This window comes from Neovison vison, chromosome 13, assembly GCF_020171115.1.
Source record: "Neovison vison isolate M4711 chromosome 13, ASM_NN_V1, whole genome shotgun sequence".
NCBI lineage: Eukaryota > Metazoa > Chordata > Mammalia > Carnivora > Mustelidae > Neogale > Neogale vison.
The window spans coordinates 85,435,743-85,450,797 of NC_058103.1; the positions used below are offsets into that span (position 1 = coordinate 85,435,743).

Here is a 15,055-nt window from a genome sequence, read left to right on the forward strand (position 1 = left end):
ATTTTACTACCCCCTTGCCACAGTTGGATACTATAAGCTCTTTAAAGCATTAATACATTGTGTCTTTGATTGGCATTGCTTTGATAATGAAACTGAACACTGAATTTTGGCTTCTTCTTATCTGTGGGAGAAAGTATCACTAACCAGAGTAACAAGGTAAAGGAGCTATACAGAGCCCTTCCTAGTTCTACTTCTCTTCTGCGTCTGGGGCCCACAGATGGAATGGTTTCTCAAAGTCACCTTTTGGGGGCACCTTTCATTTCAAACTGATTCACATTAGCAGCATACTTTAGCAAATATTTGCCAAATATAAACTGAAATATATTTAAGTATACTTTTAAAATAGTTTATTAAAGTTCCATCTGGTAGGGTTGCTGCTTGGGAAGTTCTAGCTTCTCTTAGATTATAAACTTGAAAATAAGAAACACCTGCTATTCTTTAAATGATTTTATATTCCAGGTTTTTCCTTGAAACCCCTATTACTCCAAAATTAGTAGGGTTTATTGTGCTTTTATATAAAACTATATATTTCTATGAACATCCAAAGCTATTCAGACTCTCCTTGGCTATGATGGCCTGACTTACACACTTTTACGTGTAAGTTACTTCCCTGCTGGGGATTCACTGCTGAACCCCGGCATCCACACACCCCTCCACCCCTTCCTGAGCCCCATCCTCACCTCCTGAGGCCTGGAGCTGAAGGACCCTCTTCCAGGCCTGGGGAAGTGCTGAGAAGCAACAAGACTGCAGAGAGCCACTCAAGGTGGGACCCAACAGTGGGCTTTCCCCCAAAAGGCAGAGCTACAATTCTTGTCTGGTTTGTCTATTTTGTTGGTGCATGTGTGAACATCGTAGGCTGTCTTCCAAGCCAGCCATTGCTGTTAACATTGATTCCATGGGAGAGTGCCTGTCAAGTTTACGCCAACACTTGGACCTGAGGCTTTTGTGAGAACTGTGTGTGCTCCAGGGAGCCTGGTGACATTGACTGCTGTTCTTCCAAGCCCAGCGCCCCACCTCGGTAGTCCCCCTTCCTCTGTCCCACAGATCTCCAGGCATAGCATCATCCAGGCCATGGGATGTGGAAATCAAAGTGGACTTGGGAGGGGTGTGATCTGGACTTGAATTCTAGCTTTGCTGATGACTGACTTCAGACTTGAGATCCCAGAGTAGCTGTAAAACTGAAACTCCACATATGAAATCCACATACTCTGCTTACACACTGCAAGTGCTGGAGTCTCCCAGAGCGTGAGATGCTGCTGCTGGTTTTACTGGTATTGCTAAGACTGTGTGGAATTTCATAAGAAGCTGTGAAGGGGAACATTTCTGCTCCTGAGGGTATTTAGTAATGTGCTCGGTACCTGCAAAAGTTTTGAAATTTTAAAAAAATTTAATTTGAACATGCTTTGAAAAGTAGCTCCTTCTCTCCCCAGCTTTTCTGTAGCTAGAACAGAGGGAGCTGGCCACTTGCTGTTAGGGCAGCCCCAGGACCTTGCAGGAAGAGAGTGGGGGAGAGCTCTGCTCCCTGACTTTTGAGGAGAAGCAGGATTGCGGTGCTATGGCCAGCACACTGCATGAGGGTGCATCAAACCCCCCTTGTGCTCCTCATCACCCAACAAACACCACCACCTCAAGCCCAGGTTTAAAACATTGTCTGGAGGGGTGCCCGGATGGCTCAGTGGGTTAAGCCTCTGCCTTCGGCTCAGGTCCTGATCCCAGGGTCCTAGGATCGAGCCCCACATCAGGCTCCTTGCTCAGCAGGGAGCCTGCTTCTCCCTCTGCGCCTTCCATCTGTTCATGCTCTCTCTCACTCTCTCTCCTAAATAAGTAAAATCTTTAAAAAACAAAGGCAAACAAAGAAAAACATTGTCTGGAGACAGCCCAAGGCCTGGAGTCCAGCTGCCAGCATTCCATTTCCACTGAAACTCACTTACTGTGTGACCTTAGATAAATTGTGTAGCTTTTCTGTTGCCCCAGTTTTCCCACCTGTAAAATGGGAGTAATATTAGTGCCCACTTAAGAGTGTTAACAGGGTTTGCACGAACATTTTGCGTGTGGCGGGCTTTGTACTCCAGGTAAATAACAAGCACTTGGTAAGTGCTGGGTGCTATTGTCTAATCATTTTTTCACATTTCCTCAAAATTTAGGGGACATATGTAAATGTTAACTATTCTGATGCTTCTCAACTTCACAGTAATGTAGAAACTTTGGATGATGTAAAAACTAACAATGAGACCAATTAAATGTTCAGAATTTAGCCTACTGAGATGGCTAAACAATGTCAGTTTTCTTTATATAGAAAACATGGGTTTTTCAGGGTTGGCCTGATTTCTTATTCTTAGAAAGATGGCAAAATTGTGTTGGGCAGTTGAGTGCAATCCCTCTGTCCCAGGAAATAAAATCACAGGTGTGGGCCTAACTCTGATCAGTTGGAATATTTTAGAAATAAACAAATTGCTGTTAGCTTCAAGAATGGGGAGTCAGCCGGGGAAAACTGTGCACTTTCATGCCCTTGAGCTTCTCCCAGGGTCAAGGGTCATACCCTGGCAGGCTTGAGACATGGCTCCACTCTAATCACCTCCAGTAGGGATTCCTTTCTACTGTTCCCAAGCCCTAGAACTTGCTCTGGGTCACTGTCAAGTGTTCTCTGAAGGTGTTGCCTTTCCACTAGTCACTTGGTAATGAAGGAAATGTATTTCAAAGTACTCCTTTCTTCATGTTCTCCTCGCTGCAAAGGAAGGAGGGAGGAGTCTTTGCCCTGCCCCTGCCCCATTCCATACACACAAATACAGGGAAGTGTGTTTCTTCTTCATGGAAAGGAAATCTTGCTGGGGAGGGAGGGGCTCTGAGGGCCTTCAGCTGAATGAAGTGCTAGCAGAGGAAGGGTGATGGGGAGCACAGACGACAGGGCTCCACCATTTTCCACAGGAAGCAGACTTTCCCCACTGTGCTACCTCTGGTCACCTTGCCCCGCCCCAGCCATATCACTAAGCCAGTCTTTGGCCTGGATCGGGTCAACTGGTCTCCTTGGCCCCCAGAATAGGAACCCTCGGTGACATTTGCTGGGCCCACCTGCCCAGTTGGGTGGGTCAAACATCATATGGCACTGGGCAGGGCAGCATGTGTGGGGTAAAATCCAGCTAGCTTGCTAAGCTGTGGACCCTGTTGCAGGGCTGTGTCTGCCTGGAGGCAGGGGCATTATTGTGCAGTTTGCACATAGGGCCGGTCATGGCCCTGGTGGTGTCTAATCTGAACCTCTTGCCTTGCCCCCCGGCCCCGGCCCCTTCGTCAACCTCCATCCGCCATAGCAGCCTCTGTTGCTGCTGAATTCTTTTGAGATGCGCTTCCGTGACCATGACCTCGAGGAACCCAAGGGAGCTATAAAGTGCACAAGGGAGGATGACCCGGCCTCACTGATCACTAGTGACAAGGAGAGATGGTTCATTATTTCATTCACTACATGGAGTGCCCTCTGGGCAAGCATGGGGCTGGGTGCTGGGGCTTTGCATCTGGCCGTAGGCATGGGCCTGTCAGCAAGGGCCCACAAACAGAAAAATGCAGTGCTCCTGGTAAGCACCATCACGGCTGCAGGCATGGGGTGCCCAGGCCCCACAGAAGAGGTATGCCCAACACAATGGAGGAACAGGGACACTTTCCAAAAGGAGGTGGGCCTGGGCAGGTTCTAGCAGGATGCCCAGGAGCTGGCTGGGTACACTTCCCTGGGGTGGTGTCTGTTGTGCCAATGGAACCAGGAGCAGGAATTGTGCTGAGCAAAGGTACATTTTCAGAAGACTTAGGAAGTCTGCAAGATGCCTGATCTGTTACTAGGGTTCAGTGGGGAGGGGGGTGGGGCTTAGGTCTTTAGATTGTAAGCTTTGAAAATTTGTCATTAGCCAAAGAGTAAAATGTTAATCATTCTTTCCCTGGTGGTTCGATTTCTAGGCCTAGGAAGCGTTCTGGCCTCTTGCTTTATGATATCTTGCTAAGTTTCTTTTCTGTTTCTCTCCTCCAGATACTTACTGGAGCAAGATTTCCCAGGCATGAGGATTGGACCAGAGCCCACTACGGATTCCTTCATCGCTGTGATGTATGGGGAGACTGAGGGCAGCACCCCAGGGAACGCTTTAGTTGTGGACCCCAAAAAGCCATTTCGAAAGCTCAGTCGCTTCGGAAATGCATTCCTCAATCGGTAAGGACCAGCGACCCACCGTCTTTAGTCAGGTTGTTTAAACCTTGTCTTTGAATTCTTGCCAGTTATGTATAAAGCTTCAAAAACGGAATGGTGCATGTCTATTCTAGAAGAGAGAAGCTATAAGGAATATGCTTATTGTTATTTAAATATTTGAAAAGATAGAGAATGATCATTTATTACCTATTCTGGGTGGCCTCCAAGGGCAGAACTAAAGCCCCAGGACTGGGTGTTATAAGGCCACACAGCATAAGGAATAAATTTCTAATAATTTCAGCTGCACAGAAGTGGATCAAGTTGTCTTGTAAGGTATCGAGCTACCCATCACTGACAGTGTTAAGTGGTAACTGGATGGCCACTGCTCAGGCATGGTGTGCTAGGGATTCCTGCACTGAGAACTTAGCCCAGAGGACCCCTGGGGTTCACCTGACCCCCATATCCAGCCTATTGATTGTTCCAGGACAGATCACCTCACCGGCCTGCTACCCGTTATGCTTCTCACTCCCATGCGCTGAGCTGCTTCCTTATTCATTAAGGCCGGGCGGAGGAAATAGAGACAAAACAACACAAAAAGTTAAATTTGTGACTTGGTCATCGTATGACGGAAGTGATGTTGTGGGATAGCTGAGGTTCTGTTTTAGCTAGAGCTGTGTTTCATTTCTACTTACCCTGGAACCTTCCTCCTGCGCTCCCAGTGAAGCACTGGTGTGGACCCAGGGCACCTGCCCTCTCGGACTGGCCTCCTATTCCCTCCCTCTCCCTCCTCTTTGTCACTCCTGACTTTTTTTTTTTTTTAAACCCTTTTCTCTTTCTTCTCTCCTCCCTACCCCTTACCCCTCCATTCCCCTCATTTTTATGAGTCTCCTGCCTTAGACCAGTTATGCTGGGGGCGTGAGTCACAGGCATGCAAAGCCAGGGAGGAGTCATCCAAACAAGAGACTGTACTTCTTTTTAGATGGTTTTAAAAATAAGGAACGGGAGCGGGGCGCCTGAGTGGCTCAGTGGGTTAAGCCTCTGCCTTCTGCTCAGGTCATGATCCCAGGGTCCTGGGATCAAGTCCCGCATCCGGCTCCCTGCTGAGCAGGTAGCGTGCTTCCCCCTCTCCTTCTGCTGCTCCCCCTGCTTGTGCTCTCTCTCCTTCTCTCACTCTTTGTCAAATAAATATATTCTTTTTTTTATTACTTTTTAAATTTTTTATAAACATATAATGTATTTTTATCCAATTTTCCCAGCACCATTTGTTGAAGAGGCTGTCTTTTTTCCAGGGGTACAGGTCTGTGATTCGCCAGGTTTACACATTTCACAGCACTCACCATAGCACATACACTCCCCAATGTCCATATCCCCACCACCCTCACCCAACCTCCCTCCCCCTAGCAACCTTCAGTCTGTTTTTTGAGATTGGGTCTTTTATGGTTTGTCTCCCTCCCGATCCCATCTTCTTTCATTTTTTCTTTTCCTGCCCCCCAAACCCCTCATGTTGCATCTCCACTTCCTCATATCAGGGAGATCATATGATAGTTGTCTTTCTCCGATTAACTTATTTCACTAAGCATAATACCCTCTAGTTCCATCCACATCATTGCAAATGCCAAGATTTCATTTCTTTTGATGGCTGCATAGTATTCATATATATATATATATATCACATTTTCTTTATCCATTCATCTGTTGATGGACGTTTAGGTTCTTTCCATAGTTTGGCTATTGTGGACATTGCTGCTATAAACATTCGGATGCACGTGCCCCTTCAGAGCACCACGTTTGTATCTTTAGGATATATACCCAGTAGTGCCATCGCTGGGTCATAGTGTAACTCTATCTTCAGTTTTTTGAGGAACCGCCACACTGTTTTCCAGAGTGGTTGCACCAGCTTGCGTTCCCACCAACAGTGTAAAAGGGTTCCCCCCCTTTTTTTTTAAGATTTTATTTATTTATTTGAGAGAGAATGCGTGGGAGAGAGCATGAGAGAGGAGAAGGTCAGAGGGAGAAGCAGACTCCCCAAGGAGCTAGGAGCCCAATGCAAAACTCAGTCCTGGAAGTCTGGGATCATGACCTGAGCTGAAGGCAGTCGCTCAACCAACGGAGCCACCCAGGCGCCCCAGGAGGGTTCCCCTTTCTCCACATCCTCGCCAGCATTTGTCATTTCCTGACTTGTTAATTTTAGCCACTCTGACTGGTGTGAGGTGGTATCTCATTGTGGTTTTGATTTGTATTTCCCTGATGCCGAGTGATGTGGAGCATTTTTTCATGTGTCTGTTGGCCATCTGGATGTCTTCTTTGCAGAAATGTCTGTTCATGTCCTCTGCCCATTTCTTGATTGGATTATTTGTTCTTTGGGTGTTGAGTTTGCTAAGCTCTTTATAGATTTTGGATACTAACCCTTTATCTGATAATGTCATTTGCAAATATCTTCTCCCATTCTGTCAGTTGTCTTTTGGTTTTATTAACTGTTTCCTTTGCTGTGCAAAAGCTTTTGATCTTGATGAAATCCCAATAGTTCATTTTTGCCCTTGCTTCTGTTACCTTTGGTGATGTTTCTAGGAAGAAGTTGCTGTGACTGAGGTCAAAGAGGTTGCTGCCTGTGTTCTCCTCAAGGATTTTGATGGATTCCTTTCTCATATTGAGGTCCTTCATCCATTTTGAGTCTATTTTCGTGTGTGATATAAAGAAATGGTCCAATTTCATTTTTCTGCATGTGGCTGTCCAATTTTCCCAGCACCATTTGTTGAAGAGGCTGTCTTTTTTCCATTGGACATTCCTTCCTGCTTTGACAAAGATTAGTTGACCATAGAGTTCAGGGTCTATTTCTGGGCTCTCTATTCTGTTCCATTGATCTATGTGTCTGTTTTTGTGCCAATACCATACTGTCTTGATGATGACAGCTTTGTAAAAGAGCTTGAAATCTGGAATTGTGATGCCACCAACTTTGGCTTTCTTATAAATTCTTAAAAAAAAAAAAAAAATAGAAACAGATCCTCCTGGCCCTCTGTCGTCCTCCCAGAGGCTGAGATTTCTCATTGCACAACTCCAGGGGGCGCCATTCACAAGGACGAGGGAAAGAATGATGTGTCCAGGTGCTGTGGGGTGTCTCTGCCAAGGGCAGCACAGGCAACCTCCGGAGATGCATCTGGAAGAAACCAGACTCGAAGAGCTTTCTTATGCTCCTATCATAAATCAAAGAAGGCATTTAAATGGCAGCCAGGGACTATGGCAGTAGGATAGATAGAAATGGAGAGATGATGTAAAGGGAGTCACAGAGAAATCTCTTGCTGCTGACAGTAATTTGCAGAATACTGTCCAGATGATTTTTTTCCACCTACAAGAGGCTGTCGGGGAGGCATTCCGTCCTCATCTCCAGAGCAGCCTTGGTTGCACCAGAGCCTGTCTTATGGGAGAAGTGTAGGGGTGGAGCCCAGGCAGGAGAACACCAGAGGGTCTCCCAAGACAATTGAGGAGAAGTGGGACAAAAAGTTCCCCCATCAGGGCCTCCCAGCGAGCCCTGGTCATGGAGCAGGCAACAGCAAAGCTTCCTGTCCCAAGATGGGTCCTGGAAGTTTCCAGAGGCCTGGAAAGTGCAGGCCACAAGCTCCTTGATCATGAGACACTGCCCGGAATTACATGGTTTTGTTACCACTGCCTATGTCTTACTCTTTTTGCCTGACGAAGGCTTAAAAAAGAAATAAGCTGCCACTTTTTTCAAATTCCTGTTTTGTGAAGTCCTATTCACAAGGGGAAACCCTGAAAGAATGGCTATTGGCTTGTTTTCTTTTGGCAGATGATTTACTTCCCAAACAAATCTTTTTTCTAATGCCAAAGATACAGCAGATGAATATAGAAAAGCAATTAAGAAAATTTTGAATGGCGAGGCTCATTATCTGGGATCTAAAACTTGCTGAAAATAATCCATGCATTATGTTATCAAGCATTAATTAAATTGAGAATACAAAGAAAAATATTAACAAATAATAATAAGCATTTACTGTGTGTCAGATAGAGTTCTAAACTTTACTAGTATGTTAGCGCTAAATCCTCAGCAAACCCCTGTGAGCTGGTGCTGCTCTTACCTCCAACGTAGACAGGAGGAATTGATGTACAGAGGTTAATTTAACTTCCACTGGGTCACTCAGCTGCTAAGTGGCAGCTCAAATTGGAACTCAGGCCATCTGGCCCATAGTCCCTACTAGTGACCACTGGACTGCCGAAGGGCATGACATGTGGACTGAGAATCACTGTCTGCTGCCCCCTATGGAACTTTGAAGGCTGTCCTTAATGTAGCCCACAGACAATGATGATAAAGGTGATGATTTTGTCCTCAGTTACAGAGTAATAATTTCACACACACTACTTTTTCTGGGTAATAAGACAATGCTACTGTGGCCATTCAACAGAAGAGAAAACTGAGAGCAAAGAAGTAGAATGACTTACCCAAGAAAAGGCAGAGACTCTATTAGAATTCAGTTTGCTTGTCCCTTCCATCCACCACCCTGCACCTGCTGGAGGGCTGGCGGAAAAGGGTTTCTGTGGCCGTGCATATGGGATGTGTCTCATCGCACCTGAGAGTAAACAGCGTGACTAAGTCATATCCACACAACGGTGCTGTTGTTTCTCCCAGGGCTTATGTAAGAAAAAAAGTCAATTAGCGTAGGGCACTCAAACATGTGTATGTAAGTATACTGTCCCTGTAATTATACTGTCCCTGTGGGAACACCTGTGGGGCTCCCCTCAAGGCAGGCAAACTCCTCTTGACATAGCGTACTTTCTGGGAATGAGGTCCAAATACAGTACGTAGCAGGAATGGGGATTGGTTGTCTGCAGGGGAGAACTTTTTCTGCACCCCACCCCCCTGCCCCCAGCAACCACAGGTCACCCCTGGGATACATGTCATTACCCTGGCCTTCTCATTACAAAGCATTGGTTCAAGGCTCTGCCTCCTGGGGCATCTTTAAAAGAGCTTAGTACTTCACAAGGTGGTACCAGGTGACACCTGGAGGGTGTCAGCCTCGAAGCATTAGGCAAACCCATGCAGCCTGAGTTTCAATGTGGAAGGCTGGTTTCTAAAAAGGTAACAAAGAGTCGCGGGAGCAGTTTGGAGAAAAGAAGATAAATTCCCAAAAAGGCAGCTTCAAATTATAGACATTCCACACTTGAACAGAGGAGTTGAATCTAACATGAAAAGGTCTATGAAAACAAGGTGAATGTGGCATTCCGAAACTCCACTGCACTCCCTTGCTTTTGAGAGGAATTCCACCGGCAGGCCTGTGGTGGAGCTGCCCATGTGGGAATGTGGTCCCCGAGGCTCCACAGTCTATCACCAGGAGGCAGTTCCTACTCAGGCAGGAGAAGATGGATGGCCAGCAAACCCCCCCCCCGCCCGAGGGCACAAGGCCTGGAGGCACCGTGTATCTCCATCAATTCCAGAAGTGTCAGGACCAGCTCTGACATTCCCCGCCCCACCCATCTGCTTCTGAACTGGGTGTTGTGTTTTTCCCTCAGTCTACTTTTCTAAACATGGTAGTCTTTTTTTTTTTTTTGAAATCCAGATAGCTGTAGGCATTGTATTTTGTTTAGGATCTAGTTTAATTTTAAATCGCAGTTGTCCACAGAAGAAATTCTTAATCTCATTTCCTCATTGCCTCTGTTTCCTTTTGAAAAATAGCTTTTTATTTTTTTTTAAATCTTTTATTTATTTATTTGACAGGCAGAGATCACAAGTAGGCAGAGAGGCAGGCAGAGAGAGAGGAGGAAACAGGTTCCCTGCTGAGCAGAGAGCCCGATGCGGGGCTCGATCCCAGGACCCTGAGATCATGACCTGAGCCAAAGGCAGAGGATTGAACCACTGAGCCACCCAGGCGCCCCTTGAAAAATAGCTTTAACCAGCAGCCCCAGGGACTGAAATTTTGCAGCTTTCTTTCGAGCTGAAGGAATCTGAGGGATACTTCCAACATACCTGTCCTTTTAGCCAGGCCTGATCATAGAGACGATAAAATACAAATCCACTGTCTCACGTTGCTGTGAAGATTTAACAATACTAGAACACACAAGTGTATTTTTGGACATATACCCTGTCACCACTCTGTAATTAAATGAAGCTTTAGTAATAGACTTTTTTTTTATACGAATGTTACAGTCACTTAGTACCACTGGGGTTTGTTTTTTTTTTTTTTTTTTTTGGTCTGAATTTCCACAAACATACAGCATCAGTCCAGATACACACGGGCTCCCTCAGCTAATTTAGATGCAGAGACGAAGGAAGAGAGGTTTTTGCCAAGAATCATCAGCAAATTTGTTACTTTCTTTTTAATCTGAGTGACAGACTGGTTCTGTTGGTTTATTTGTTTGCTTTGTGGTGTTTACCCATAATAAACGCCCTGAAGCTCTTCCCATTAATCTTTAAGCTCAGGATTTGTGGTGGCTGCTAGGTCACTGACCATTGTTCTTCACCGGTCACTGGCAGCCACCTCTGTGGTCCTGGTCCTCAGAGACCAGAAAACCAGCTTCACCTGCTGCCCCCAGGCAGACCCTCCCAGCGCCGGAGCGATGCCATTCCTCACTGCAGCAATCAGGAAAGAGAGACTTTGGTGTAGAAAATTACCTATTTGGGTCATACCACATGAAATTGCCAACATTCAGCCAGCCTTGACTTGTAAAAGTGGTGATGCTGTAAGATTCAATCAAAGGGGGTAGCTGTGGGCTCCTTAGAGTCTGGATATGAAGTTAAATTTCTCCTGGGCACTGGAAGTTTTGATCAGCCATTCGTGGCAGGACCGTGTGATGATAATGATTGGGGCTTGGTTGTAAAAGTCTTTTTTGTGTATTGTGTGCCCTTTACTGTGCCATCTTAGGAAGTCATGTCCTCTATCTGGTCTCTCTCAAGTGGGCTTGAAGGGGTTGTCCCTTGTGTCCCTTGTAAGCATCCGATGTGCTCTGAGCCTGATGACAAGGTGGGAGTTCTGGGGCTGGTAGAAGTGCTCAGATCCCTAGAGCTCACAGCGTGAGTGAGCAACGTCTTCTGGCTCTGGCACCTCCGCCCTCCAGTGGTGGCCTGAGAGCACATCACAGGGGAGTCTCTGCTGCGGGATTCCAAGGCTGTGGCAGTCACTCCCTTGTTTTGTTTTGTTTTTTTAAGATATTATTTAGAGAGAGAGAGATCACAAGCAGGCAGAGAGGCAGGCAGAGAGAAAGGAAGGGAAGCAGGCTCCCTGCTGAGCAGAGAGCCCCGATGCGGGGCTGGATCCCAGGACCCTGGGATCATGATCTGAGCTGAAGGCAGAGGCTTAACCCACTGAGCCACCCAGGTGCCCTGGCACATCACTTCCTTGTTGGAGGATGTTGCCTTCTGTGATGAGGTTGGCTTGTACACGCAAAATGGTGGTAGGAGTCTAGTAGTCAAAAACCCCAGCCCAAGGCCAAACTCCTAGCTTAGCATCCCAGCTCCATTGCCTACCAGCCATGTGACTTGACAAGTTGTGGTATGCACCCTTCAGTGCCCCATTCTCCTCCTGTGTAAACGGCAACGCACAGCCCCTACCTCTCAGGCTGTGGTGAGGATTGAGGGAGTTAAAATGTATACAGAAAGTGTTAAGTGCAGCACTTAGACACATAGTAGGGGGACGGTAAATGTTGGTGCCATTTTATGGTTACTGTAACTGCTGGATATCGTGAGGTTGTTTGGAAAGCAAAAGCAGTATGAAGATACTGCCTGGTTCTTTTAAAATGTTGATCATCAAATTGGAATGTTAGCATTTGGAGGCAATTTTTAAAATCCCTGCTCCTCTCACCTCCCTGTTTCACTATGTGGCAGGAGCTCAGAGTCCAGACTGTTCCTTGATCCAGCCCCCTTTCTGCTAACCCTGAGCCGCCTTTGGGAAGTGGCAGGAGATGGGCGTCAAGCGCAAAGTCTGTGCCCATTCTCCCCTCCTTTTATCAGAGAACAAGAGGCATCAGGGCAGCTCTGGGTGAGCAGACACTGCCTAACAGCTTCCGTGAGGCTCCTGGGCTTAACCAACACAGGTCTGCCTATTTCATGGGAAAATGTAGGAGGCAAGGCCCAGGTACACTTAGGTTAGTCACTCTGGGAAGGAAGAGGAAATCCATCTTGGGACAGCAAATCTGTGCTTGGAAACACTTCAGCACACAAACATAAACAAGAAAAGCCTGACCCAGGGCTGACTGTAATATACCCAGTAAATAACCTTGCCTTTTACCTTCCTTTCTTAGAGCATAAAAGTAATACAGGATTGCTGTAACAGCATTGCATTAGGGTTTTTTTCTGATTATAATTATTTAGGAAACTATGTGTGGTTTAACTCCTCGTGTAAGATGCCTGCCCCCACACGGGGTCTGAAAGCTGACTCATGCTTTGTGCTCCCTTGCCACAACACCCCTAACTACCCTCCCCCTTCCTGACCCTCACACCACCACCACCACCACCTCACCCCCCTGCCCCCCACCCCGGCCCCAAGCTTTCTTGCTTTCTTTCATGGAGTGTAGTCTGGTTTTGCACATACAACCCAGCCACCATCTCTCAGGGTGCCCCTGGTGAGCTCCCTCCTCCTCTCTCTGCCATCTTCTCCCCTCTCTCTACTGCCCCATCCCCTACCCCACTTCCACTTACCCCCCCTTCCCCCTCCTCCCCTTTTCTGCAGTTATCCCTGTGGGTCCCTCAGCCTGCCCCCTTGTTTGTTGTGAGGTAACGTCTCCCCATTCACTGCATCTGACCACATCTTGTTTTGTGGCTCACAGATTTTGCCTGATTTCGCCACTGCTGTTATGTCAGGAGGCATGCGAGTTGTTGAAAGTTTGTCACTTTGCAGAGAGAGAGTGGACAGTTTACACATTTGGGATCCCTCTGTTTAACTCCACACTAGAATCCAGGGGTTTTGTGTTTTGAAAAAGTTGCTAGTGAGTGTGAGCTTGTGGTTTAGGAGAAAGGTCAGTCTCTCACAGGAATACTTTGTGTAAAATAGTTCCACATATGTGCAGTTTTTCAGCATTATCAAATGTCTCAAGCCATCTAATAAAAAAGATGGGACTGTGATAAGAGACAGAATCATTACTGATGAGACACGCAGTCTACCACAGATGTGCTCAGAACTCTGTTCCTACCTCAGTTCCAAGCCTCAAATGTGGTGGTTTTTTCTCTGTGAATTTACGAAGAGTAAATGCTTAGTGATCCCTGTGCACTTCGTTCTCACAGATCTGGTCTCCCAAGCTTGGACAGTGGGATTTACTGAAAAGTCTGGAGGGTGCATGAGGGGCGGGAGAAAATCAGAAATGAGGGGTTCTCTTCAATTAGCCTGACCGTTTATTTTTAACATTTATTGGTTGAGTCTAGCTCAGCAGACATCAGATATATTAGGTCACCTTCTCCAGCCAGCCAGGCCTTCACGGTGTGACCTCAAGATGTCATAACGACTTTGAGCTTCAGCTTCAGCTGCAAAATGACCCTAGTATCTTTTCCTACATCTGTCCGGGCTGACCTGAAAATATAGAAAAGAATGTGTGGGAAACTTGTCCTGAGCACCTTCAAAGAAAGCTACTTTGAAATGTCAGTAATTGTACCTCTTGCTCCGGACTGCCCACCCACTGCCTGTGAGGCCGTGGCCCCACCCTGGCCTGGGGACTGTGCCATCCACGTATGCACTGTGAAGGCTGGCGTGGCCCCCTGGCCTGCATTCCCAACATATTTACTTTCTGAGTGATCCCACCAGTTCCCCTGAATGGAATAATTGAGCTTTCACTGAGGGCTTTCCAGCCTTCGGCCCACACAGATACAGAAGTTATCCAATTACAAAACAGAAGGAGGCTATAGGCCACTCTATAGGCCACTCTATAGGTTTTGCCTTAAAACAGACACAGTGGGGCGCCTGGGTGGCTCAGTCGGTTAAGTGTCCACCTTCGGCTCAGGTTGTGATCTCAGAGTCCTGGGATCAAGTACTGCATTTGACCCCCAACTCAGCGGGCAGCCTGCTTCTCCCTCTCCCTCTGCTGTTCCCCCATTTGTGTGTGTGCGTGCGTGTGCTCTTTCTCTATCAAATAAATAAATAAAATCTTAAAAAAAAAAAAAAAAAAGAAAGAAAGAGGGGCACCTGGGTGGCTCAGTGGGTTAAAGCCTCTGCCTTCGGCTCAGGTCATGATCTCAGGGTCCTGGGATCGAGCCCCGCATCGGGCTCTCTGCTCAGCAGGGAGCCTGCTTCCTCCCTCTCTCTCTCTGCCTGCCTTTCAGCCTACTTGTGATCTGTCAAATAAATAAAACCTTTAAAAAAAAAAAAAAAGAAAGAAAGAAAGAAAAAAACACACAGTGACTACCAGAGATCCACCTTGGGCTTTGCTGCCTGGATAAAAGGAACAAAATGTTTCCCTCTGCTACTCTAGAGTTATTCACTATTAAAGCTAAAAAGGACCTTACCGGTCCCCATCCAAGTATCTCCATTTACACATAAGGACACAGGCCTGGAGCTGGGAGGCCCCTGTCCAGGGTTCCACAGAAAATAATTGGCGAAGGCTGAGTTGAACCTGAACCCAGTCTGCTGACCTAACCAAATTTTCCTCCCACGCCACTCTGCTTTGGGTAGGCTGAGGCCAGGGCAGCTGACCGCAGGAGGATGGGGATGAGAAGGAAGAAATGGTATCAGGAATGTGAGGGCCAAGGAAGGAGGCTTGAGCTGCACCACCGGAACTCTCCCATGCCCCTGCCACTTTATCCACTCTTTGGCTATCCCTCGGAGTCCGAGGCACCTGGAGGATTTGGGGTGTGGCCCACGGGTACTTGCAGGGCTTGAAGCCAGATGGGCACTGGACTGGATGCTGAGTCCCCAGGGCAACAGTGAAAATAAGCCCCAGTACCTCCACGGCCACAGCAGGGAG

The 15,055-nt window shown here is 47.0% G+C and overlaps 1 protein-coding gene across 1 annotated transcript in view; it reads left to right on the forward strand.

The window, feature by feature from the left end:
• The window catches only part of EHD4 (EH domain containing 4), a 78,846-nt gene that overhangs the window by 14,026 nt on the left and 49,765 nt on the right, over nt 1-15,055 (forward strand). The window contains exon 2 of the mRNA XM_044229826.1: nt 4,010-4,186. Coding sequence (XP_044085761.1) covers nt 4,010-4,186 — 177 coding nt within the window. The remainder of the gene's footprint in view (nt 1-4,009; nt 4,187-15,055) is intronic.